At 40.1% G+C, this 27,072-nt stretch overlaps 5 protein-coding genes across 9 annotated transcripts in view; 1 reads left to right on the top strand and 4 right to left on the bottom strand.

The window, feature by feature from the left end:
- Positions 1 to 6,605: 6,605 nt before the first annotated feature.
- On the bottom strand, positions 6,606 to 11,047 carry mmp21 (matrix metallopeptidase 21). Of its 3 annotated transcripts, none has more exons than XM_039787208.1 (7): positions 10,954 to 11,047; positions 9,556 to 10,441; positions 8,993 to 9,132; positions 8,758 to 8,899; positions 8,071 to 8,328; positions 7,788 to 7,960; positions 6,606 to 6,956 (listed from the first exon to the last, which is right to left on the bottom strand). In XM_039787208.1, the coding sequence occupies exons 1-7, from the start codon at positions 10,963 to 10,965 to the stop codon at positions 6,651 to 6,653; spliced, it is 1,917 nt and encodes a 638-aa protein (XP_039643142.1). In that variant the 5' UTR covers positions 10,966 to 11,047; the 3' UTR covers positions 6,606 to 6,650. The 3 variants fall into 3 exon arrangements, with proteins under 3 accessions (XP_039643142.1, XP_039643141.1, XP_039643143.1); XM_039787207.1 differs by having other exon boundaries at positions 10,547 to 11,039; XM_039787209.1 differs by having other exon boundaries at positions 6,801 to 6,880; positions 10,547 to 11,040.
- A 74-nt stretch (positions 11,048 to 11,121) lies between these two features.
- On the bottom strand, positions 11,122 to 15,031 carry uros (uroporphyrinogen III synthase). Of its 2 annotated transcripts, none has more exons than XM_039787211.1 (10): positions 14,922 to 15,031; positions 13,283 to 13,357; positions 13,075 to 13,158; positions 12,875 to 12,971; positions 12,589 to 12,663; positions 12,172 to 12,246; positions 11,983 to 12,066; positions 11,766 to 11,851; positions 11,587 to 11,685; positions 11,122 to 11,493 (listed from the first exon to the last, which is right to left on the bottom strand). In XM_039787211.1, the coding sequence occupies exons 1-10, from the start codon at positions 14,955 to 14,957 to the stop codon at positions 11,371 to 11,373; spliced, it is 834 nt and encodes a 277-aa protein (XP_039643145.1). In that variant the 5' UTR covers positions 14,958 to 15,031; the 3' UTR covers positions 11,122 to 11,370. The 2 variants fall into 2 exon arrangements, with proteins under 2 accessions (XP_039643145.1, XP_039643147.1); XM_039787213.1 differs by lacking the exon at positions 14,922 to 15,031 and adding an exon at positions 13,830 to 13,917.
- On the top strand, positions 14,162 to 16,971 carry LOC120550605 (BRCA2 and CDKN1A interacting protein). The gene is made up of 7 exons (XM_039787210.1): positions 14,162 to 14,436; positions 14,776 to 14,850; positions 14,940 to 15,020; positions 15,122 to 15,208; positions 15,306 to 15,493; positions 15,732 to 15,900; positions 16,140 to 16,971. Exons 1-7 carry the CDS (start codon positions 14,296 to 14,298, stop codon positions 16,308 to 16,310), a joined length of 912 nt encoding a protein of 303 aa, XP_039643144.1. The 5' UTR covers positions 14,162 to 14,295; the 3' UTR covers positions 16,311 to 16,971.
- dhx32a (DEAH (Asp-Glu-Ala-His) box polypeptide 32a) lies at positions 16,604 to 23,519 on the bottom strand. 2 transcript variants are annotated; one of them, XM_039787205.1, is made up of 11 exons: positions 22,951 to 23,515; positions 21,870 to 22,063; positions 21,317 to 21,689; positions 20,962 to 21,201; positions 20,786 to 20,879; positions 20,433 to 20,582; positions 19,383 to 19,574; positions 19,023 to 19,163; positions 18,283 to 18,473; positions 17,995 to 18,185; positions 16,604 to 17,759 (listed from the first exon to the last, which is right to left on the bottom strand). In XM_039787205.1, the coding sequence occupies exons 1-11, from the start codon at positions 23,224 to 23,226 to the stop codon at positions 17,561 to 17,563; spliced, it is 2,241 nt and encodes a 746-aa protein (XP_039643139.1). In that variant the 5' UTR covers positions 23,227 to 23,515; the 3' UTR covers positions 16,604 to 17,560. The 2 variants fall into 2 exon arrangements, with proteins under 2 accessions (XP_039643139.1, XP_039643140.1); XM_039787206.1 differs by lacking the exon at positions 16,604 to 17,759 and having other exon boundaries at positions 18,092 to 18,203; positions 22,951 to 23,519.
- Positions 23,520 to 24,955: 1,436 nt separating this feature from the next.
- LOC120550601 (disintegrin and metalloproteinase domain-containing protein 12) overlaps positions 24,956 to 27,072 on the bottom strand; it is a 72,699-nt gene continuing 70,582 nt past the window's right edge. The window contains exon 23 of the mRNA XM_039787204.1: positions 24,956 to 26,721. Within this exon, the coding sequence (XP_039643138.1) occupies positions 26,652 to 26,721 (70 nt within the window). The 3' untranslated portion in view covers positions 24,956 to 26,651. The remainder of the gene's footprint in view (positions 26,722 to 27,072) is intronic.

Genomic DNA, 27,072 nt, shown 5'->3' with positions numbered 1-27,072 from the left:
GGTACCAATGTGATATACAAAATAGACACTGACAATTATGGGTTAATACAGCAGTCCTGAGGACTAGTTGAACCACTTCTATGTGTTGAGGTTGCCCTCTACTGGCCTCTTTTTCTGTAGAATAAAAGATGAGTTTACCTACTTAAAGGCATAAGATTGTGTATTACTATGAAATGCAACATCCCTGGACATTTTAAAAAAAAACTCCTGAAACACCACCTGTTTACCACAGCCTACAACCTCCTTTAGCTTAGCCACAGTAATTCTGTAAAGTGTCGTTGGGTTTCTTGAAAGGCGGTATATAAATAAAAGTTATTATTATTATTACATTTACATTTTTATACAGCAGTTACACCACACTTCACAGTATAGATGCTAATTTCACATTATAATACATGTAATTTAGCTGACGCCTTTATCCAAAGCGACTTACAATTGCTATATATCAGAGGTTGCACACCTCTGGAACAACTAGGGGTTAAGTGTCTTGCTAGGGACACATTGGTTGATGGATCGCAGTGGGAATCAAACCCAGATCTCCCACATCAAAGGCATGTGTTATATCCACTGCGCCATCACCACCACCCCAAATCTATGGCCTGTTAATCTGCAGTACAGTTTAGTGCAGATTGTAGTGTTTTTTTTTTATATATATATGGGCATGTAAGTACTTGGAAGGGTACGTATAGAAGCATGTAAAAAAACAACACATGAATTGTAATATTTACTCCAGTCTTTAGGATGTTGTCTTCTTATTACTGTTATTTTTATTTGTTAATGCTTTTATACTATAGTCTGCATTTGTTTCCCCAGAATATTAAAGGGGCTCTCTACAAAGCTCAGTTTCCTGGGGAGTACTACTTAGCCTGTTTAAACAGTGTCTGGAGGAACTTTGTCAAGTCTGAGAAAATAACTTGAGCAATGTCATTGCTTAGCTTGAAGACTACACATTTATAATCTGCCTGTGTTAAAACATAGGGGCATGGCGTTTGAGAGAGGTGGGCTTTTATCAAGCAGAGAGGGTTGAACAAAAAGATACGTCCGTGCTGCATTGTGGGAAGTGTAGGATCCAGTGCTTTTGGAACATATAGGGACTAAAAGTTATAAAGATATCTCAACCCCTGCTGATTCATTCATTTTTAGATTTGTCTCCTGCAAGTCCCTGAACTTTATGGAAGTGCAATAGTAAAACACTAGAGTACCCCTTAATTTGCCAATACATTATCTGAGAAGGTTACATGGCATTTTGCCCATTCTGTTACTGCCTTATAATGAAACTTAAATTGTGTTAGACTTCTTTGATGACAAGACACCAGGAAGATAAATGAGTTTGAATTTCAGTTGGTGGGTCATAATGAGTGAGGGATGAGGAAATATCAAGGTACACCAGAGTGGGGTAGGGGAATGGGATGCAGGAAGCTTTTTCATCCTCCATGGCTACTGATCAATACTCTTTAAGTAATGGAATTGTTTATTCCTTTTCCTGATGAGGTTGCCACTTCACTCACTCTGTTCCTACAAGGGCAGACAGGGCATAAAAGATTTTCACTGTGCTGTGTGAATATTATGACAAGTACAATTATCGTCACTCAACTCAAGTGTAGCCTACAATAAATTGAAGCTATTCAACATCCTTCACAAGGTGTGAGGATAAAATGCCATCATTTCTAACACAGCGGAAGTTGTGGAAATGTTCTCTTTCTATGAACATATTCAAAGTGATATCCTTGAGTTCCCTATTAAAGCAACCTGATCTCACAGAATTCCGTGAAATGAACACGGCCCCTTAACTCAAAATCTGTGGCAGTTTCACGGAATCGCAAAAAAATCCGTGATTGAACACGGCCCCTAAGTTAAGGAAAAGGTTGTGGGTGGGCTTACATTTCCATGACACGCGGGACAACAACGGGACGGTTGGGTTTAGGAAAAGAAGAACGCGACGGTTACGGTTGGGTTTAGGAATAGTGACACGTGGGACACGATCCACGGTCTCCTGGGTGAAAGTCCTGTGTTTGACCCATCCACCAGCCTCCCTACGTGGATTTTCGGGCTTTCATACTACTCGCTCCCGTAGTCTCTCCTAATGCTACGTCATCTTCTCATTGACTTTACATTGGCATTGTTTTCCGTGGTGGCCACAAGCAATTTTCACACATTCCGTGCCACCACCACGTAATGCGGTGTTAGCAGTTTGTGATCATTTCACGGAATTCTGTGAGACCAGGCTGATTAAAGCCATAGTGCGCAACTATTCTATATTAATGAACGCCCGCTTCATTCAAACCATTGCCAAGTGAGTTGATACAAAGCTAATTCAGCCTATCAGCTCCACAAAACTCTCTCTGTATTGCTCAGTATGGCTAACTATGTTTACACAAAATGGTGTAGTCCGGTGACTTTCTCGCGCAGAAGCTCGAGTGATGCGTTTTACGTCCCCGCTGAGAAAGGACAACAGCAGCATTCAGCTTCGGAGAAGAAGAGGACATAAGAATTACAAGATAATGACCTCTTCTGAAGAGTCCATCGTGTTTTTTCAATCCTACGTGTCCTCGTTGATTTGACGGGATAAACGCTACTAGCAACTGCATGGAGGAGGGGTGGGGTTGGTGCATGATTACCGAACCCTGGAGATTGGGGTTACGGGACAACAATGCTATTGAAAGACTTAAAGTGATGGTTCGGAGTAATTTCACCCTAGGGTCCTTTGCCCCATGACCTCGAGCCAAACACCCCCCCAGAAGCTTTTTTCACCTGGGTCGAACATTGGGAGAGTTAGCTAGAGTAGCGTTATCAGCTGAATAGCTTAGCGCAGGGGCTAATGGATCCAGTGATGTATCTCGTAAATGACCCCACTAATAATGCCCGAAATGATACCAAACGTCTAGGTTAACTACAAAGATTTCGGTTTGTTTTTTTTTTTTTTTTTTTACACCAAATTTTATTAAATAACACTTGCCTGTTGGCTTCTAAGTCCTACTATGTTGTTGTTGTTGCTGCTGCCGGACAGTGTGAGTGCTTAGGGCCGTCTACAAATTACAACACCGAAAGAGATGCAACAAAAAATATTTATTAATTTAATGATTAAATAAGGTAATGTCTCCAAACTTACCTCAATTATAACTTGTCTCCTGCTAGTTATACTACAGCACTTACTTTAAAAAAAAAAAGTTTAATTAATAAATATTTTTGGGTGCATCTCTTTTGGTGTTGTTATTTGTAACGGACCCCTAACGCACTCTACCGCCCGTTAGGTAGCAGCAGCAGCAGCAGCAGCAGCAGGCGAGAAGCCAGCAGGCAAGTGTTATTTACATACACTCCTGTTTTACTAACTTTCCAAATCCATCTTTTATGAGTAAATAAACTATTTGTACTAGTGTAGAAATTTGGTATCATTTCGGGCATTATTAGTGGGGTCATTTACGAGATACAAACGTGGGTCCATTAGCCTCTGCGCTAAGCTATTCAGCTGATAACGCTACTCTACGCTAACTCTCCCAATGTTAGACCCAGGTGAAAAAAGCTTCTGGGGGGGTGTTTGGCTCGAAGTTGTGGTGCAAAGGACCCTAAGGTGAAATAACTTGGAACCATCACTTTAAATGCAACACACCACTGCCTCTACATGCAGCAGTTTGTTTAAGGGTAATTTATATAGCAAACAGGACCTTACTTTCCCATGCATGTGTGTCGAAGTGACTAATGTGAACAAAAAAATCTTTGAAATTGGTCCAGTATTGAGCAAATGTGCACCGTCAATGTACGTCAACTAAAAGTGCTTGTTTTTGCCACTGACAGTTACATTATGGAAAGATGAAGAAGTTATCTATATATTATGCCCTTATCGTGCCATGCTTTCTGATGACGGGTCAACCTAGCTGATAGCATTAACGTTAGCTTACCTTCGCTCCGTCTGCAACTCTCTACTGTTGGAACGGCATTTTTTCTTTAGGAAAATGTGCTTTAGTATAGGATTTCTTCTCCTCTTTGGCTGTAGTCATCATGCTCAAATGGTCACTTCAAACCCTAAGGCGCAGTGTATGGACCGGAGTGTTAGAATCAATTTGCAGCTATACAGCACAACTAGCTGCAACTTCAGCCTGTCCGTATCCAAAGTAGGCCTAACGTCTATGGAAGCTGTGTGAAGTGTAGCTCAACAATTTTGTTGGCACAATTCAGAAATGCACAATTGAAAATCTTTTAGACAACACAAAGCTATGCTGTCTGTGGCCTACTCCAAAACAACAAACTTCCCGGACACCTCGCAAGATTTCAGAACGAGACTTCACCATCTTCCCATAGACACTTACAATGACAATCTGATTCTGTCAGAGGCAAAAACAAGCACTGTGTACACACTGACGAAGCACATTTGCATTACATTGCAGCCCAATTCGCAGCCGACGGTTACCGCGTTCTGGAATACATTCCTATGTTCTCTACACTGCTCTGAGACAGACATGACGCAACAGCCCTGCAAGTTATTTTCTTGGCAGAGTTTAGGAGATTTTTGTTATATGAATGTGCTGCAGGAGTTTTGTCCCATTCTCCGGTTTCTCAAGTGCCTCCCATGTGAATTCCTGTGCCATGACACAGGTTTTTGAATCTCTCTGAGGCTTCTGAGGCTCGGGCTCCATCAGCATGACTGATCTCATTTATCTTAGTCGCATCCAAAGAGGCCCAGGGTGTAGGGAGGGGAGCTTCAATAGCAAAAACACAGATCATTGAGCTGTGCAATATGGCAGCCGGGGACTCGCATTGTATTTAGGATTTCTCTGTGTGGAGAACTCCAGGGTGCAGGAGATGTATGGTGCTTCATAATGAGATAAACAAACAGATCACAAGCCTCCACAGTACTGCAACATACTGGATTCAATATTAGTCTATCAATAATTCCTGCTGAGATGTCAACCATGCAGCAATGTACTGCAACAACAAACATATGGCATATTAGATTCAAACAAATCCGACTTCACGCTGAATTACAGGATGTTTATTCGTTCTCTTGGAGGGATAATATGTCTGTAAATATTGTAATAATAAAAAAGAAATCTCTAAAATTGTAAGTGGATTTGAACCAAGAAGCAAGACATGATGCCCGTTGCAACGTAGTCACTCAAATTCTAAATATATCATGAAAATTATAAGGAATGTTATCTGAAGAAGACAAACATACATCCGCAGAAAAAGATGAACAAGGGCAGTTATTTGTATGCGGTATTGCCTTAACATCCGTCTCTGTAACCCCACTTACCATGACATTTTGTTCCTTTGCTTGTAATTGATTTCTACTTCAATTTATTAATATAGCCTGTGGAGCGCCTGGAGCACAACGCTAGTTATCTGAGGCCCACCAGGAGCTTAATCTTCTAAGATGAGCTGAATTAATAAGTATTCAAGTAACATATTGATTACAGAATTGATGTCTGTTTCTTTGCACCGTCCTCAAATGATTACTATAAAATGGAACAGCATTGAGTAATAAGGCGAGTCCCTTTTTCAATCATTTTTGCTTCAATCTCAATTTGAATCGGGTCTTTTTGGATTGATAGTGTGTAAATCATTTACCATAGACTTCTTAACAAGAGGGATTTCAAAGAAACTGATCACTTGGTTAGATGTTTTCCACTAACTCCAGGTTTTTATTGATAAAGCTTATATTGTTTTCTTCCAGGTCAGACGAAATGCTTGTTGCACTGCAGGGGATGAATCAGAGCATTGAAGGGATTTTTGTAAAGGGGAGTATCATGGTTTTCCAAGCCCTTGAGGCAAATTTGTGATTTGTGATATCATGCTATAGAAATTAAATTAACTTGACTTTAATGAATTGACGTGATATTCTTTCCTGGCTGCAGGCAGCTATAGATTAGAGCTTCTGCAGGTGATTAAGAGGGAAGCCATAGTTTCATACATTCTGTGCAGATGTGCTGAGATCAGACTATGAGCTACAAGAGGCCATGGGACCACATGAACCTACACTTCTATAATCATCACAGGGCAACGAGTGGATCTGGTTATAATTTTGTATCCTCCCAGCAATATATTGCGCAAATAAGAACCCTGAGGAATCTGGATCAATGTTTCCATTCCATTGTGTGTAATATTTCTGATGATATACGTTTTAAACCATTACATAAAAAGTCTTCTTCAATCTGTAACTTTACCCAGAAACCAGTCTTCTGAATACATTTACATTTTTATTCATGCATAATAGTACAGATACTTTTACACGTCTTTCTTCAAAAGATATAGGTCCAATATATCCGATAAGAGAAGTCACTAATAGTTCTCAATATAAAAGGTGTATAAAGAATAAGTAACCATTCTATAAAAAAGTATATTTTCAGTAATGCTCTAAATATCTTAATCATAAAAGGTCCTTTAGGATAGTTTTCATGCCAATATGCATTTGGCACCTCTATGTGAGAGACAGACAGAGCAGCTGATGTATTAACAACACCTCGTTGAAAGTGAGCCAACAGAAATATTCAGTTGTTTTTGTCTAAGATCTTGAATTATGGATAAACATAAAAAAAGAGAAGACAATTGGTGTCTACACACATATGACAACATGTATACATACCACAACAGATGAATATCAGTAGTCCATATCAGTACACATTAGTAGGGTTTAATGGATCTCTGCTTCAGCAAACTCAGCGGGTTAGTTTGAGTGCAGTGGGATGAACGTTGCAGATGTCGAACCAGTGCTGATCCACCTCCTTGTGTGGCAGCAGGCCATTTCGTGGCAGAAAGGGCCGGCGCCAGCGATCGCGGCTGCCCACCACCTGCCAAAAGCGTGTGCCCTTGAGTAGAAAGATGGCATTGTGGGTGTAGGAGAAGTAGGCAGCATCAATGTTGCCATCTGGATGGTCTCCACTCACCACTGGAGGGAAAAAAACTCTGATGTTTTTGGGGAAGCCTCTTGCCAAGCTGTTGGCTTCCACATCGAATGCATACACCTGTTTGAACAGATAATTGTTTTCCCCTCTTATATAGAAATCAATTCAATTACAGCACACAAAGAAATCGCTGAGGAAGTGTAGCAGCTTTGTTTGCATTAATATGTTCCCTCATAATGCTGAGAAACAATTAATTAGCCTGGGCTTTGGTCTCGCCAAGACTTTGCTTATGTATACATATATAATACTTACTGTGTATTAGGTTTGTGCCTTGTTGCCTCTTTGTTCCCATTGAGCACACAGTAGACTATACATGGCAGCTAAATAATATACCCAGAAACCAACAGGTAGTCCAAAGCTGTAATAATATGCATGGGCAAATTCTTGACCAGTGCCATCAAACCTCTGATTGCAACCCAGATGCCTTCCTGTGTGAAATATAGTGTGTGCCTCAGGTTTTCTGTGTTTCAATTAATTTGTGGTAATTAGATTAGCACAATGTAAGGAATTCTTAACAGATTTTGTAAGATTTTGACAGAGGCTCCCTTTACAAGACAGGGCCACAAAATGATTAATGGTAAGGTAATAATGCAGGACTGGCCTTAGTTGATATTCCCGAACAAATTTACAATTAATTAAATTATATAACCAATTAAATTAAATAACCAAAACTTGACACACAGTGAACATGGGGCTTTTTGTCGGTGGTCTGTAACACTACGGCAGTTGCCCACATTGCCTGGTCGGCACTCCAGCCTTGATTTAATCCCTTAAACTGTCACCTCACTGGCCTTCGCTCACACAATCCCCAAAGCTATTGTGGTTTCTAACCTACCTCATCTAACTAATCTGTGTCATGTGTCAAAGAGAAGATAAGGCTGCATTTCTTACAAGAATGTTTTTGAAGAAGTAGATGCGAGAGTCCCTCCTGTCATAGAAGGCTGTGTCAATGGGACTAAACACCCCTGGGAAACCCTCAGAGATTAGCCTTGGATAGTGGTGGCCTTCAGGGTCCTGTCTGAACACCTGATCATTCTCATTGTCATACCTCCAGAACTGAGCTCCTGTACACAAAAACACCATTTATCAAATAGAGCTATATAATGAAAAATGAACTACACAACATGTTTGTACATAAAGTATTAACTTATGTAGGCTTCTTTTTGGTGCTTACCTTTAAAGAAGTAAACAGCATCTCTTTTTCTGGACCACACATGCACATAAGCATCCACTCCATCCATGGGAATTCCACGCCAGCCAACCTGCAGTGCAACTGGATCTCCATAGCGTGTTCGGTTATTTCTGTTCTCATACAGCCAGTACCAGCCGTCTCGCAAGAAATAGGTGTTAAAGCGGATGACCACCTCCCCATAGGGCGTCTTTTCCTTTCTTATCCAATCAAATGCTGTGTTGAATTGACCTTTACATCCCCCTGGGTTCAAACAAAAGCATATAGAAAACAAATTGGTTTTGTGTCAATCTGTAAGTATATATATAAATCAGGAGTGTCAACTCAACTTCTCTAAGGACCACCCTGGAAAAAGAGAATCACATCGAGGGCCAGACATAGTTTATTGACAATGAAAAACGATGAAAATAGCACCAGAACTGTCAGAAATAGCATAAAGAATTACGGAAAAAACACCAAAAACGTAGAGAAAAGCACCAAAAATGTCAAACAAAAACCAGTGGCCGGATTTGGCCCGCGTGCCTTGACTTTGACACATGATGTAAATAAACCTGAATCTATTTCTGTCTGTCTGTCTGTCGGTCTGTCTCTGTCTGTCTGTATCTATTTCTGTGTGTGTGTGTGTGTGTGTGTGTGTGTGTGTGTCCACTAGATGGTGCTGTAACCATGTACCATAGAGGTGCTGTATGGCCTTCCTGTCCATCCAGTCCATTTCAAAGCCTGACTCCTGGGGCAGATAGCTGGGCTGCATTATCGAGCCAGCTCTGTATGAGTGGGGGAGACCCAAAACATGGCCGATCTCATGAACTGCTACCTAATACATAGGAAATTAAGAAATCTTTTTAGAATGAAACCCCAGATTATTCTTTTCCATTATACATCTGATGATTCCTTTGATGATGCTTACTTTGAGAAGGCTGATCCCACTGCCAGCATTGGGAGCAGTAAAATGTTCGTCGTCATCGAAGTGTATATCACCCAGGAACCAGGCGTGGGCAAATTCTTGACCAGTGCCATCAAATCTCTGATTGCAACCCAGATGCCTACCTGTGAGAAATACAGTGGCACAGAAGGAGAAAAAAAAATGCATTCATTTCTCAATCAATTTGATAAAACATTATCAGCACAGCACTTCACACGACGGGCTGCTTTAATGTACCAAACCAACATATTCCTGCTGTATGGAAGACTGATGATGGCCATTACAGCTAAAATATGTTGGTTCTTAACATTACATTTTTCCCCCCAAGAATTAATTATTAAATGTGAATTGTGTATTTTCTGTAAATATCGGACTGAGTGAGTAAAAAACCTCTGTACTATACTTTAGTTTTCGTATACAGTATAAGCGATTGAGAAGTGATACTATCTTGAAAATAACAGAAGTAGTAAAAGATAACATACAATTTTCACTAATTCCCTCAAAAAAAAAATTTAGCAATAAGTGTGTATGTATTGAGTCAGACCTACCTGTGCCAAAGCCTAGCCTGATATCAACATCCTCCAGTGGGGAACGTGTATCCTCCACAAACTCCAGCGGAGACACTTCACTCCACATCCTGAAGGCCAGTCTGAAGATGTACCTCTGGTCTTCAATGGACAACTGACTGCTGTAGCCTTCTCCTATCAGCCTCCATTTCAACATCTTCTTAGTAAAGGCCATGTAACCCGTTTCACTCAAATCTCTCTTGTGCCTGCTTTTGGACACAAGAGTGGCGAGGTGACGTTTCCTGCGTCGCACAGCTTCGCTCTGATGGGCGTTCACGCTGATATTTACCTCATCATGTGAGCTGTTTAGAGAAGTGTTGTTTACAATGTGATCAATTAAGTTCAAGTCTGTGTAATTCAAGCTGGTGTCATTGGAAACACTTTCTGTGTCATTAACGTTGAATATGTCGTCTTCAGAGGAGTTAGCAGTACCAAAAGAAGAGTCACTGATTGTGTTGTTACTATCAGTCTCATTGAAAGCGTCACTGAAACCGTTTTCAGTATCTGAGGCACTGCTGTTCTCAGGTGCTACAGGGGTGTCCAGGTTAATCTCCTTGTCAGGGACTCCACACCTCGGTTTGTTCATTGCCGCCTTGGTGGCCTCATCAAACACACCTGTGGCAGGCAGGCCTGACAGCGTCTGAAACTCTTTAAGTGCTGAAATAAACGCTTGGCTCTCAGTTAGACTGTTGTGGTCATCGTGTTCGCCATCCTGAGGAGCATCCCTTGAGTGATGCATTGATGTTCCTTCTTGGATCGTGTCTTGAAGATCATCCAAGAAGTCGTCATTAAAAGAGGCGTCTGAATCTTCAAACTGGATCTCCTCCCAGTTCACCGGCTTAATGAATCCATATCTAGAGAGAAATAACTATAACAAGACATGAGTGACATCATATGGCTCCTTTAATCTATCATGAAATGAAGTTTAAAAAAACAACAACAGAGCATTTGAAAAAATGGTAATGATTTGTACCTCTGCTGTGTACTTGTCTGTTATAACCTTAGCTTGGTGAGAATTAAAGGGCTGCACATCAGAATGATCCCGATTGTGGAAAAGTTTCTCTGCATCAGCTGAGCTAATGCTCGTCCAAAGAAGCAAAATCATCAGCTGGATAAAAGTCAGCATCGTGGCATTGATTTACTCATGTAACTATATACAAGTAAGAAGCCACAGTGCTTTATAGGCAGATCCTGAGTTTCTCCACACCCATCTACAGGTGCGACTATATGGACGTATCCCACTTTCTTCAGCTTTGTGTGAAAAGTAAACCTGTCTTTACTGTCTCCAACTGCTCAATTTGACTGAATTGTATGTATGTGTTATACACGCTCCACTGGTTTTAAATGCACTGCTGTTGACCTGTGGAAATAAGTTGAAACCTTCACTTTCATGTGGACAATAGGACAGCCATGACTTCTGCTGACACCTGTTTTAAATAGGACACACACACACACACACACACACACACACACACACACACACACACACACACACACACACACACACACACACACAGTGTCTTACAATGCCACTGACCAAACTTTCCATATCAGCACACTGACCCAATTTTATTTTCACAATATAAATATATTCACTTACATTTTTTGACGTTTTTATAGCAAAAAAGCTAATTACCAAGTTAGCCGACATACAAACAAAACTAGTACTGTAAAAGTAAAACAGACAAATGACAATACATAATAATAAAAATAATAAGTATAGAGAATACACCAATCATACAGAATACACCAAGAAAGAAGATAAAGTGGAGGGACTTAAGAGCTGTCTGAGGGTGGTTACTGTAGAGCTTTGGCTATCGCTGCAGCCAGGTGTTCAGCTGTTGGCTTTTCTGCAGTACAGCTGACACACAGGCCTTCTGCTTTCATTTCGTCTTGTGTAGTAGGCCCTATGGCTGCAAACTGAAAACAAAGTAGTTAAAGTGACTGTCACAGGCACTGAAGTACTACAGATTCATGCATTATTTTATGTGTGTGCCTACGAGGAGAAGTTACCTTTATTTGTGTCAGCTGTTCACCTGACAGCCTCTGTACCACTTCTAGGCAAAACTTCACTCCCGATGGACTGAAGAAAGCTATGCTGGCTGGAGTGCCCTGTAAAAGGCACAGACAAATGAACAGTTGCTACATTTAGAAAAGCCTTCTCTAAAATAGCAGAAGGAGTGGGGTTTTACCTGCTCTGTGAAATAGTTCTTCAGATTTTTCTCCAGATCTGGATGTTCAGCTGTTTGATAGACAGTCAGCATCTCTAGGGGCACTCCTGGAAACAAAGAAACAGATCCCCACAGTGATAAAGGTAGCACAATTATTATTTTATAATTAGTGTAGCCCCAGTGGGACTTTTATCACCTTGAGTCTTAATCCTGAGGCACAATAGGGGAGAATGCTTACCATTTTCCCTTAAAGCCGTAGGCAAGACTTCTCTTTTGATTGAGCCACAGGGGAAAAAAAGTGGTGGAATATTTTTGTCCTCTCCTATGATGAGAATTAAGTATAAGGTCATATCAGTTATCAGAACAATTGTAAATTTTCCAATAAACTGAACTGTGAAGAATGTGTGAGTATAAAGTCATATCGTACGTTCAATGATAAGACGTGATAGCACATCTGCTGTCCCTGTGTCCTCGCCCAAAGGGTTCAGACCCAGATTCTGTACTGTGCCGGAAAAAACACAGAAAGGATTGGGATTATATTTTGAGATATGGACTGTCGATATCAGCAACATGTTACTGAATAAGTACATAAATGAATGATTTAGTAAACTGTTTCAATTACTAAATACACAACTCTGACAGCAAACGGACAACAAAGAGATCAAGTGTCACTAAAGAAAGAGGTGAAGCACATGTCAGGAAGATGCCGCACGTCGCAGTAAACTGTCACTTGTGTATAACCTATTTTCAAATGACTGAGGGTAGTGACATCACTTCACACACTTCCGTCACCACCAGGTGCCTGCCACACAAGTTTTTTTTTTCATATGTGACAATAACTCACCTAATGCAGCAGTTGCCTTCCCAACCACATATATGGGCTTGGTGTTCCATTTGTCTTTCACAGAGCTGTTCCATTCTGAAATAATAATTAGGAAAAGGATAACATTTAATCAAGGAAATTGTTCCAAATCTTAGTTGGCAGTCCAGAAACACAGTACACGGAATTGATAGACATTTAACCAAACACATGCTTCCAGGGGATTTATCAATGAGGTACAGGGTGCATTATTATTATTATTATTATTATTATTATTATTTTGAAATGCAATTCCTTTGCATCCTCTCACCTTCCATTCTTTCCTCTGCTTCTAAGCACATCTTTACAGCCTCCACTGCTCTTGGACTGGTAAATATAAGACCTCCATGTTTTTCTGGTTGGAAAAGCTGAAATAAGAAGACATCTTAAACAACAGATACATATAGAAAAAGCATAATATGTAAATTAATAAAATAAATACTAATCAAATATTGTAACAATGGAATTTACCTTGTCTGACAAGGTGTTTAATGAGACAAATTTAAAAGAAAGCACAGGAATGAGAGTTGCTTTATGTCCATGTGATGCCAGCTCCTGTGGAATCAAAATAATAAATTCCTGTCAAAATTTGCTGTGAAATGCAAAGCAAAAAAGTGGAGTGCTGTAATGACAGACGCTGAAAATACATACACAACACTGTTAAAACAAGTGCATCTACCTTAATGTAAGGATCAGGTCCAGACTCTCCATCTCTTGGCTCTTTGAGAAGCAGTATGTGCATCTTGACAAATACCTTAAAAAAATAGAACAAGCCAGGATGAAATATGAATGCTGCTGTCGAAAATAAAGCCAAAGTCAGAAACTTAAACTGCACTGAGGACAGAGGGTGTGAAGGCAAGGTAAGCTACACCCTAAAACTGTCATTTGCAACTTGCTGATAACAGTACTGTTGAGTCACGATTGTTGGACTGCATTTGAATAAAAAGAGAAAAGTAATAATGCTACACTTTGTCGTTAAATGCATGTATTGTGTAACGTTATATAACTAGCATTAGCTAAGACGTGGCATATGTCTTCTGTGTTATTGTTTACACTAGCAAGACATTCGGAATGACAGTTTAGCTAGCTCGTAACCATCCCCCTAAAACATTTCCGTAATGCCTAGCTAGTAATAATAAGTGGCTAATTTATGGCTTGTATGGTACATGTATATGAATTACAACGGATAATCAAAAAAGACAAAATATTACACATAATTCATGTACCTTTAGTAGTCCCTACCGCTGAGTGCATGACAACTTTCAGCCACGGCCAAGAAGGGGGGGTATAACATTGAATATTTGACTAAGGACCCATATTTGTTAAAGTTAATTGTAAAAATTATTATTTATTCAATAAATATAGAATCAATAGGTAAACTATACAATGTAAATTATACCTATTTATAACGGAAAAATAGTAGTTTAGGCACACTTTATATGTACAATTTATATACTATCCCCTTTTTCTAAAATGGTTTATTCCATTTTCGCGACGGGCGACAAGCCAACATTGTGGCTCCTGAAGGTTGCTACAACAAATGGCATATCGTGTACAGTGGGAGCCATAATGGCGGCTTCAGACTTTCAGTTTCCTATCTCTCAGTTCCCTTAATACGTCCATGCTCAGTGAACTGAACTTTAACCGTTGCCCCGCCCACTCAGTTGACACGCGTGTTGCCTGTTTGCAAGCATGGCTTCTTCTGCTAAGAGGAGAGCAGTAGGTTTGGGGGAAAATCCTGAGGAAAGTGACAACAGCTGCGATGAGAATCCGGAGAAGGATGATGATTCCGGGGAGGAGGACAGCGAGGATTCAGAGGAGGAGATTAATGAGGTAAAACAACAAACAATTCTTTGAATGTGAATTCTGTGCATGGCCTAGTTAGCTAGCTAGCTAGCTAGCTAACGTAAACTCAGCTGTCTGCTAACCGTAACAGGAACATGAACAGGAACCACATTAGCATCAACGTTACGCTTGCTGTCAGCCAAGATTGAAAATATTTCTAACCTGAGTGAAACTAAAATGACTCCTTTACTCAAAAAGTAACGTTACATGAAACACTAACGTTACTTGAGTAATATAAAAAAAAATGACATTAATTAAAAACTTTCTGCACAGGCAGGTTTCAGTTTTTGTTAACGGCTCTCTGCTTTGTTATTATTTCGCTTTCAGGAGGTCATGGTTGACTTTGAAGCCCACACCATTTCAGTCAACGACTTCAATGGCGTCAAGAAACTCTTACAGCAGGTTCGAGACTAAATTATCATGTTCATATGTCATGTGTTGGGTGTAAGCGTGGTCTCACTGATGTCACTTACTGTTATGTTTGGATACAGCTGTTCCTGAAGGCTCATGTAAATACATCAGAGATGACCGACCTCATCATTCAACAGAATCATGTTGGAAGTGTCATCAAGGTGAGTTGCACCGTAGTTTAACCTCATCTCAGATTTTGCAGCTGACTTTTCTGCAGTATCGGCTCTAACATGTATTCACTTGTCCCTTCGCTTTGCTCCAGCAAGCTGAGGTGCCAGAAGACAGCGATGATGACGACCCAGATGAAGTGTTTGGCTTCATCTCTATGCTCAACCTTACAGAGAGAAAGGTAACCCCGCTGGCACCAGCCTTACAGACTAATTGGCTACTGGGGGCTCTGATAATGGAGGAAATTAACATATGCGCTCTAATTTTGATGTTGGCAGGATGTGCAATGTGTAGAGGAAGTAAAGGATCTGATCATGGATCAGTGTGAGAAGAATGCTACCCACAGTGTGACGGAGCAGCTAGAGCAGATCTTCAGTGACACCAGCAAGCCTGTGGGGCTACTGCTGAGTGAGCGCTTCATCAACGTGCCCCCACAGATCGCCCTCCCACTGCACACACAACTCCAGTTAGTTCTTCTCTGTTTTCAATGAATACTTGACCTAATGGTGCTTTGTGAAGGGAAAAATAAAACTTTGAAGATGGGTTAACTTACTTTTTATGAATGCATTTAAATTTGGAACAGCCGAAGGAGTAGCTGTAGTATGTCTGGGGTTTGAATATAAAAAAAAATCAGGATCGGAACTAAATCAGTCTTTTGAAAGTGTTGTGCAGGCAAATAAACAGAATTTCTGTCTGTCCTTCAGGGAAGAAATAGCTGAAGCTCAGAGGACGAATAAGCCCAGTGGGAGGTGTCACTATTGTCTGATGATCAGCAAGACCTGCAAAGAGGCAAGCAAGAGCATTCCAGCCAGAGGAGGAGCTCCCAAAGACGAATACATGTTTATCAATGCAGAGGAGGAATTCTTCTATGAGGTAAAGTCAAGTAAATGCAAGCAGAGTCTAAGATGCTAAATACATGTTTGATAATATAAGAAAGTGCCACACATACAGTATTTGGATAACACTTTTTAGCTCTTTATATGTGAACTAGCCCCATATATCTTGGTTAAAATTATCTGATTAGCTGAAACAAATGGCGTCACTGTTTTACCTTCTAATTAGATATGTTTTAATATGTGCAGATTTAAGCATAGTCTGTATTCTCCTTACAGCAAGCCATCATGAAGTTCCACTACTCCGTCCAGGAAGAGGCAGACTCCTGTTTGAGCGGCAGGTGGTCGTTTGACGATGTACCCATGAAGCCTTTCAGGACAGTGATGCTGATACCAGTAGACAGAATGCCTGCTATTATGGCCAAACTCAAAGAATACCTAACTGTGTGAACTCTACAATAAATTTAAGACACCCACACTGAAGACCTTCAGGCTCATGGAAATGCTTCAATATACTTGTAAGAGACTGTTTTTATAAAAAAAAAAGTTTTGGTACTGTCAGCTACAACAGTGCCAGTATTGTAAACCTGACATTTACCACATTTTCATAGTAATTTTAGAGATGCAGCTTTTACAAATTTCCTGGTCTACAATGCAAAAGAAAATCCCAACATACCCTGCTTATACTGCAGAAATAAACGGTTATGTCATGTGAATAAAAATAGAAACGGCACTAGGTCACGTTTTATAAAATGATTTTGTTTATAACAATATTATTAATCAAGACAGTTAAATGATAAATTGTGTTAATGACAACAGCCGATATGTGGGAGCTTGGAATCCAGTATCAGATGGAGGGAGAGAAAGGTGCATTTGCCGTAAATGTGCTGACTTGATCGTCCCACATTTCCCCTTAACTTAACTTGGTAGAAAGCGGATTTTCACAAATTTGATCTCGATTGCTGACATGAAATGGAAAATGGAGTATACAATTTATGTGTGAAAACCGGCGTAGTACCTTGAATTTTTGTGCCAATGCACCATTCTACCAAGGATTTTCTAGCATTTCTGTAGATTTCTTGCCGATTAATAAAAGAAAATATGCTTTATACATCTGCAGTCCTTGACAATCATTTGCTTTCTTAATCTGGCAGCATGTCAACTCGTTTATACATTTTAAAACCAGACCTTTACATATCACATTAACCTGAAGAGAAAGGTATGAAAAGGACAGCTTTGCATAAGAAACAAGGGAAAGGAAGTACTCTGTACTTCTCTAGCAGCTTGTACATGCATCAAATTGTTGGACCATCTCTTTGAATCTGGTTCTGTGCACAGGAGGTGTGATGGGGTGTTTTCTTCTCCCTTTAAAGTACAGCAACAGACAACATCCATCTGCAACCCCTTTGCTGCTCATTAAAATCTAAAAAGCCATCAGGATACTCACATTTCCAGACAGAGTGCTGAAGGGGAGAGCAGAGAAGGATGTAGGTAAGAAACAAGAAAACTTTAGATACAAGTACTCAGGAAAATACTGTAGATGTACTGGCAGAAGGGAACTGCAACTGTTGTATTGGACCTGGTTAATAAAGATCTTCATGATTTACAACATTTTGTGATGTGCTGTCATGACATGAGTCAACCTTTGCTCATGTATGTGTGAACATCTATAATCACAGTTCGCATTTTTGATTTTTAGATCATTGAATCACACATCGGTCATAAGTCTGCGGCAACACTGCACAGCCACTGTTGGCGTCGCTGCTGACTGTGATGGCTTTTTGTTTCCCGTCTTCACATTTTCTGGATCTGTCTGGGTCCAACATTTCTTGCAGTATGTCTTTGCTTTCACTAGGGGGCAGATTGTAGAAGAAGTACAGCGGTGCCATTTGAATGTACCTAAAATGACAAACAGTATTTATATATTAAAAAAACAAAAACACAACAGACAACTCCTGGGAAGATTTTAAGAGGATTAAAAATATTTGACTTAAAAAAAAAAATGGGACCAAATGGCTCAGTTTTTACTGTAATAACAAAAACAACCAGAAAACATAAGCCATGAGTACTAAATTATAATCTGCTTGCAAGCATGACATTTCTGATAGTGAGCTGGAAAAAGGGATCGACTTACACTTGAGGGGAAATTTCAGAGACAGTTCGCATGCAGTTGTTGTCTGACAGGGTGTACTCGTGGAAAACAACCCACTCTGGCAGCCCCATCTTCTGTGACTGAGCCCCGTAGCTGGAGAGTGGGTGCACCTGGGCCATGTGCTTGTGTGTCAGAATGAAGTAGTTTCCTGATCCGTCTACGTCCCGAGCGATCTATGAATGGGACAGACACTGCGATCTTCAATACAGTTGAAATACTAGAGGCAAATTCATCAAAACTGACATGTAGTTTCCATATATATATATATACCTGCATGAAGAAGCCGGCCAGCAGAGCTCTTTTGATGTTGTGGGTGTTGGTCTTGGTTCCAAAGGAGGGCTCAGAGATGGGAAGCTCGATCCTGTTCAGAGTGTCGGTCAACTCAGATCTAATGGCCTCAGCTGTCTTCAGGGCGGAATAATCCAGGAAATAGTCCTGGCACCACTTTTCAGCGGTGAAGTCTAAAGAACCCATACAGTGAAATAGTACTTTGGTCAAACTCAAACATTGGGCAGCAGTATGAAACTCATCTGTTCAAACTGCACATTGGCCCTTAAAATAAAAAAGTAACCGTTGTTCAGGAGATTGGATCAAAATGTTCATCAACTATGTTTTGTTTTTTAATTGCTTTTTTTTTTATATAACATTTTTTTATTTGGATATCAGACTTTCCTCTACTTTTATGTATTTGTAATTTTTATTTATTTAAATAATTTCTTTAATATGAAACACTTGGACAATCTTACATTTTTAAAATAATCTCTCAATTTCAATTTTGTCTGTGATTTGTCCGTTTTTAAATTCCTTGTAAAAAAAAAAGAAATGTAAAGCCTTTCCAAAGTGCCTCAGTGTATGGATTGTGATTTATGAATAAACCTGCGTCGGTATGAGGACACTAGGTTCTATCTTACAAAAGTTTACCTTGTTTTGCTACAGTGAAGAACAGATTCAGAAACACTGCTGGGAGGATGATCAGAATAGATTGGTTCTGTTCACTAACTGGGTCTTACACTGTTCTCTCTGGCTTTGTTTGAAGGCATTGTAGATGTTTATGAGGGTGAAGTGATCGCCTTCAGGGTGCTGGAACTTTCTGTGACACTGGACTGCCTCGTGGGTCATGCCAGCAGGTGGCTCTGGGAAGCAGCTTGACGCTAAATGAAAAAGAAACAAAGAGGTCAACATCACTGAGACAAGCCACTCTTACCACAGACCAGATCTGATTGGGTGTCTGAGAGAAACTGCAGCTTTGTACATCTGCAAATGAGCTAATCCGATAACGTCCACCTGGTAAATCTACAAACCAATCAAAGGATCTCATTAGGCACAAATCTTATTCTGATTGCAAAACCTAAGTTGGAACGCATACGTACCGGACAGCATCGCTGCGATCGTTAACATCTCACTCACACAGTCAAACTCGCAGGATGCCAGCAGGGCTTTGGCCATCTGAGGGTCCAGTGGGATTTCAGACATTATGATGCCAATCTCAGACAAGTTGCCATCATCATCCAAAGCTGCGAGGTAATCCAGCTCCTCCAACGCCTGCATGAGCCCCTCGGGATCTGCAACAAGAAATCAAACAGCATGAGTTTGATACATGAATTCCATAAATCAAAACGAGAGAATCCCTATAGTGCAAATAGTAGTGACACTAAAGTGTCTCATCTCAGTAACAAATATGATCTTTTTATTGCTTGCTCAGTGTATGGAACTTTACTTTTTTTTGGGGAAGCACTCAGACTTAAAGCTGCTATATGTGGAATTTGAAAATTCTCAATGTTGGGAATTCCCACTAGGAGGCTCCCAATGCTCTCCAGTGGTAGTATCCAAAAAGGACACCATGGTAGAGTTAGCGTCTACCATGGTGTCCTTTTTTTTTTTTTTACAGGCTGCACACATTTTCACCAAACACCAATTTATGTTGTCGCAATAATTTTAAAGTTGCTCTAATCACATTAAATCACTACACTTATTTGCTTTAAGCTTTACAAATTCCACATAGCTCTTACACAAGAAAACATTAAAATATATGCATATTAGGGCAAGTAACTTCCATGCCACATTCTGCAAAATATGGAGCTATTACAGTATAGTTGGCCTCTACTTCCTCTTCATTGTACTTGTCTGGTGCTGCCCTAACAAGACACATAAAATGGTTAATGAGCTGGCCTCTTTCAGCCTGTTCTGTTCATGTTAGGGGTGGTTAGAGCTCAGACAATAGTAGCAGGGTCCTGTCATGTCAGCTAAATCATGGCTGACTGGGCCCAAACAGCTACACAGAGCAAATTCATTCGTGCTTCCTCTAGCCTAAAAAAAAAAAAAAAAAACTCCCGCATACACCTCTGTGGCTGTGTTTAAGGGTGGGAGAGAGATGTCATCTGTGGGAACCAGTCACCTGGGAATAAAAAATACTTCGTCACCTGGTCTGTCGATGAAATCACACTGTCCAAGACCGGCTATCTCCATCCTTTTTAGGAATAGGACTGTTGGTGTAATGTTGGACTCCAAGATCTGTGGGGAGTTCTCTGAAGGAAGCTGGCTGTCTTCTGGATATAGGCAGAAACATTTACCTGCAAGAAATAAATGGAACTAAATTCAGTAAAGCCACTTATTTGTGGTTAGTTATTTGAGTTATTTGATTAACTCTGTAGTCTTCCTCCTGCATTGTTACAGTCAATATACCTGGATGTTTTTACCAGTTGGACGTGGAAAAACATAAGAAACATCTTTTTGACCCTCTAGTATTGTCCAGCTAGCAGACCGTCACACATACCTGTTGGTCCAGACAGCCGCCTGCGTACGTCTGCCTGACATTGACTGATAGGTTGAAGTACTTCCGAGTTAGCTCTTATTCTTGGATTGTACACCTACAAAGTCCAAACCACATGCCAATTAATATCAGCTTATTACTCATTTGAGGAGAGTACGTTTTGTTGGAAAGAAACGTACCATCTTTTTTTGGACTCCTGTGTCAATGACAAAGTTTACAGACTTGGTGGGCCACCAAATATCCTCCCCCTGTTTGGTAGAGAGGAAAACCATCCTGGACCTCTTGGAGCCTGGTTTGTCAGTGAGGGCAGGCAGTGGCCCTCCTCGGCGTGGACACAGGACTACAGGCACCATCTGACCCAGCTCGGCTCCCAGCCTGGTGCCTTCTCTCTGGAGGATGCTGTGGGCACAATTAACCTCCTGCAGAAGTTATTGCAAGCAAAGTAAATTTGTTAAACCAGTCTCATCTTTGGTCCAATAAAAGCAGTCTTTAAAAAAAAAAAAAAAAAAAAAAAAGAATGCAATAATCTCTTACCTCAGCTGAGGCAAAAAACACAACCACATCTCCATCCTCTTTGGTTCGATGAATCTCCAGCACCAGTCTGAGCGCTGAGAAGAAGTAGTCTTTGTTGCCGCAGTTGCTGTGGACCGCCTCAGCAGGAGACGAGGCTTCCAGACTGATGAGCGGGATGCTGCCGTGGTGGCTCAGCAGCTTGTCGGTCACAGGCGGGATGGCGAGGACCACCACTCTGAGCTCAGGCCTCTGCAGCAGGATGTCCTTTAGGAGACCCAGTAGTATGTCTGTGCTTACTGTCCTCTCATGGGCCTGGTCGATGATAATGACCCCGAAGTGTTCCAGAAAAGGGTCTGACATCATTTCTCTCAGCAGCATATCGTCAGTGCAGTACCTGAGTGATAAACACCATCAGAGGGGTTAATAGTGGAGCTATTATAAACCAAGACTATGTAACTTTTGTGAAGTGGCAACTTCAGAATAATAGCTTCAACATTTCATCCATGACGTGACTGAGGAGATAGTTTGTGGGCGATATAAAAGTGTCATTCAAGTGTGCTGCTGTTAAACAGACCTCAGAACAGTGTCGGAAGAGCAGCAGGTCTCCAGAGGGATGGTGTAGCCCACTTCATGGCCTATGTTGACGTCCATTTCATCTGCCACGCGCAAGGCCAGATCTACAGCCTGTTGTCTGTTGGTCTGCGTGCACACAACCATGCCGTGCTGGTACTGGGCGGACAGACAGAACTCTGCACACCACTGAGGGATCTGAAAGACAATCACTAAATGTTGTTCACCTTTTACACTTCATTGTATGTCTTTAGTTGACAGTGCTTCAGATTTCTCCGTCAAACTATTTTCTACAACTCCTTTTGTATTTACTTAACCCCACTTTTCAGCGGCAAGCATCCTTTTCATATTTGTACCAAGAGCTTTTGTTAAAGCACACAGCAAAACAAACAGTGACAGGAGATATCCTATGGTATTATCGCTAATAATGCAAAATTGCTTTGACAGCATGAGGCGGCTCCAGCGGATCAGGGCTTAGCAGCAGGAGGTCCCCTAACACCCCTGCTGGAGCCTTTGTGAAGCATGGCTGTCAGGCTGGAGCGACAGTGACACAACAGCATCTGCTGAGCTGGACAGCCTGTTCACACAAGCTCACATTTTCATTCATGTCAAAGTGAGAAAAAAAATTTAAAAAATAAAAATCCACAGCATCAGAACTATTTTAAAGAGAGAAGTTGTTGCTGTTCAGTATGATAAACATGGCGGTGCTTGGCAGAAAAACACAACTTCACATTTAAATCAAATCAAGGGGAGCAGACGTCTCAAATTTGCTGTTGACTGAATAGGCTGGATTGAGCATGTGGCAATGAACTGCATGCAAGTCATACAAATTTGTTTGGGTTATGCTTTGGTATTTGGATCCAGACTGGAAGGAAGTCAAGATGTCCCTGAGCACAGAACAAGTTGGAAAAGTAAAAGGGAGATAAGACTATTATGTAACTCTAACGCCCCAAGGCCACGGGAATTGAAACATCTACTTCCCTTGAAAATAAATCCAAATTGAATGTGAATTTCTCTTTAGTAGCCTAAAAATCTCTCTGAAAAACACACTTGCCATAGTTTTCATCCTACCTTCTTTGTCTTACCTGTGTACTCCTCCCAGTCTTTGCTGTCCCAGACACAATAACCAGTTGGTTGTTTACCAGAGCATCTTTAAAGTCGCATCTGACCTTCCACACTGGCAGACTCTTTCTCTCTTTTAGTAATTTGTAGTAACGGGAGGAAAAGGGCAATCCATCGAACTGATTTAACTCCAGATCATCTCCGAAGCCAAATGAATCTTCCGCAGGACATTCCTCACTTTTAGGACAAATGTCTGGCTCCGCTGAATTATTTTCATCCGACATGACACACACACACATATATTTCTCAAACCGGACGAGAGCCCACAAAGGTTTTCCTACCACTCTAACTACGGGTCCATTTCTTTTCTGTCAAATATAAAAAAAAAAAAAAAAAAAAACAGTCTACCATATAGTCTATGTTCGCGAACTTGGACGGATTATGCGATACATTACCAGAATTCCTCCACTCGGTTTCTTAATTGCTAAAATTATATTTATTAAGCTGTTAAAAGTTTGGAGTTGTTCTGGCTGGGGCTGGCTGACGAACAGTGCGCACCGGCGCGTAATTTCTTCCCAGCGTGGCTTTCACACGTGTTTTGATTTGCACAAGGCGTCAATGCCCACTGTCATAATCGCCTGATTATTATCCCAAAAAATAATCACATGTAAAGTGGCAAGGACTCTGACGGTAATGTCCCCAAATATCATTTTCAAAATATCCTTAAAAAAACCTTAATCTTCTAATATAATGTTTTAAAGAATAAAACATTATATTATCGTGTGTTTTTTTGTTGTTTTTTTTAAACTAGGCTATTAACTGATGTGCAGTAGGCCTATAATCTCTCTAGAGTAGGCCTATCCAGTAGGATGCAATTGTGTGGAAGCTCATTAACGCCACTTAAACATAAATACATACATAATTACTACATTGCTATAAATATGACATAGCATCTCAAAATTATAAAATATATCAGATTTATAAAGGAAAGTAATAAAAAAATAATAAATAAAACTCAGGAGGTGGATTGGTTTTAAATATGGGCTTTCATAAAACCATAAGTAGTGTTTTAATTGATGGCTTTTCATTAGATGTGAAACACTTAATGGAAATACTTGAACTCATTCAAACACTTGAGTTCACCCATTCCCCTTCAACAGGCTGCAGCTTCTCCACAAGGGGGAGCTGTTGGGTCATCACTCCCCTTCGACACGTGTTGAATTGAATACATTTCTAAATATCAATGAAGACTGCTAAAGCTATTAACCATCAAACAAGCCTTAATGCAACTCTACTGTAAAAATAAAGCCTACGTGTCTGATAGTAGCATAGAATAAACAGATATGTAAATGATCTCAATCACACCCAAGTGTAGTTCAAATATTCAGCACTAAACACAGAATTTAGGCAACATACATGCCATACATGCCAACAGCAGCGACCTTGTAATTAGACGATGTTGGCTGAGGCAGTTTTCAGGAGCTTCTCATCGGTGTGTTATTGTGTAGGCCTAGTCTTTTTTGAACATCCTTTTAATCACGACTATCAGGTCAGCACCAGGGAATATGTGCAACAGTGAACACAATCCCACACCTGTATTGATTGAAGCAGTATCTATGTCCCTTACAAAGACTTGTAAAGTCAAAAAGTCAAATTGCTTTTAGGCTCAGATTGTTGAAATTAGCCTCAGATGTCAGTGTTAAATGGAAAAAAGCTATTTGAAACCCTGAAAATAAAGACTGCTTTAAAATGTTAAATTGCACTTATTACTGTATTCAGTATTCAAGCTCCTGGTTGCAGTTTGGCACAAGCATAAAAGAAAGGCTCTTTGATACAAAGAAATTGTGGTTTTAAAATTTGATACAGTATGAAATCTGTCTTTGTATTCTTACAAAATAGGATGTGTGAAGTTGTCATCGATTGTGTGCATATTTTCTATTTAAACATTTGCACATAATAGATTTTTCACATGACACCAGTCTCCGTGAAAACATGCATAAAAAAAGCACAAAGATCATTAACACAAAGTATTTGAAAAACTGTTTTACTAATACTGCACAGGTGTTAAAAATACCATGACCAGACACAGACACTGTTTTCTTTACATATGATGTATCAAACAATCATTATATAAAAAAAACATTCTCCATGGAAATGTGTTCACCTGTAACACAACATACGAGGAACATATGGACATAACTTACAGTCCGGTGACAGGACTCAAATACTGTCTATTATAGTGGACATATAGCATAGCATTGAAAAAGCAAAGTAAACAAAGCACTGAATGTAAAACTACTGCATTATTAAAAAGATAACATTATCAAAAGTAACAAAAGTCCAAAGTTAGTTTTCAGCCTACATATTTGTGAACAAGAGCTGTGCTTAAAGGAAAAGTTGCTCAGTGTGAATGTATATACGCTGCATTGCAATCCAGTAAAACAATAATTCTGCAAAAATAATAAAACACTGTTCAATAATTGCCACAAATACAATTAATGTAGGCGTGTGTATCTGGCATGTATACTGGCTTTAAAAAAAACCATCTCAACAGCCAAATAAAAAATTTACAAAATATAGAAAATGAGTAACTGCCACAACGTTTTGGTTGAAACTTCATTTCAGTGGCAGAAAGAGATCTAGAAATCTGTCCTTGTCAAGTGACAGAAAGAAATTGTTAAAAATCCACACGTGTAACCAGACACTGGCTGTTTACATGTGAGTGCCTCCATGACGCCTGTGTGGACACAGCTTTAAGAAAGTCCTTAGTGATTCCGTGATTTCATCACCGAGTTTCACACAGAGTCCTCGGTGTAGACAGGCACACAGGGAAATACTCAAAAACACACACGCGACCTTTAGCAGAGCGCTATTTCAGACGTCTTACTCTCTCTGACGAATGAATGCTTCCTTGCTCTCAGCTCATTTTAGATCCATGTTCAGTTCATACCTCAGTACCCAGATCCCTCAAGTGAGCCTATTGAGTCTTGTTAATGAAAAAGAAATGGCAAATCAGTGACATTTCACAAATTGACTTGTCACCTGTCCGAAATATAAACGCAAAGGAAACAGACCTGAATTTCAGCGGTCTGTGAAAAAAACAGCTCCTCTTCCCCAATTGCAGAACTGTTGCAGTAATACCACTTTTTCTTTTTCTGTAGTTGTTTCAAGCCTCATCAGATTGGCTCAAAGGTGCTACAGAGAGCATTACCATTCAAGAAAAAGTGTTGTCTGTTCTCATCTGTCATTGCACAATACTCTTTTTCAACTCTCCCTGTAGTATACAAACAAAACCATTATGTAAAGGGTTCCCTTCTTTAAAACACAATTAATAAAACATGTCTGCCATTAGAATGTCACAGATTGGCTTTATTTTTTCTTCATTTTTTTAATCTCCCTTCACTGTCCTTGATAAAGACCAGTTGATGAGAAAGAACACATTGTGAAACTGATGCAAAGGACAAATTTAAACTTCTAAGTTGCTACCGTGTAGTAAAAGTGTCTGGCACAGTGCACTGCGTGGCAATAAATACAGAATATAAATACTTTACATGTACCTGAGCTCAGACTCGTAGCACCATTTAGGGACAGAGCACCAAAGGGACACGGCAAGATCTCCTGATACAAAACTCAGAGAAGCCGCCTTCTTTTTAAGGTTTTCAGAGTTTTTATAGTGCAAATTCTTTAGTGTATTATCACAACATTGTCCCATCTGGCCAAAGTCTCAGCTGCTGTATTTCACGTTGGCGATTATGCAAGGCTTTGGTAGCGTTGGAGGTTGCTTGGGACTGGGTCTAGAGGAGGGAGAAAAGTAATACAAATATGTAAAAAATAAATAAAAATAAAATAAGAATCTCTCAGTAAGTGATACCAGCTTCAGTAGGGGTGGGGGTAAAAAAATCGATGCAGCATAGTTTCGCAATAATTTCCGTGGCAATACTGTATCGATACACGGACGGCAAGTATCGTTTTTTTTTTTGGGATAAAACAGATGTTGAGAAAGTTTTGCTTTGGGGACATAATTTGAAGTTGGAAAAAAAGGTAATGAAATGCAATATATTGCGGAATATTGCAATGTGTTTAAAATCGCAATAATATCATGTTCTGACATAAGTATCGTGATAATATCGTATCGTGGGGCCTCT

The sequence above is a fragment of the Perca fluviatilis genome, chromosome 21 (genome assembly GCF_010015445.1).
Source record: "Perca fluviatilis chromosome 21, GENO_Pfluv_1.0, whole genome shotgun sequence".
NCBI classification, from domain to species: domain Eukaryota; kingdom Metazoa; phylum Chordata; class Actinopteri; order Perciformes; family Percidae; genus Perca; species Perca fluviatilis.
The sequence above is the reverse complement of the archived record's forward strand: the minus strand, read 5'-3'. Positions and strand labels throughout refer to the sequence as shown.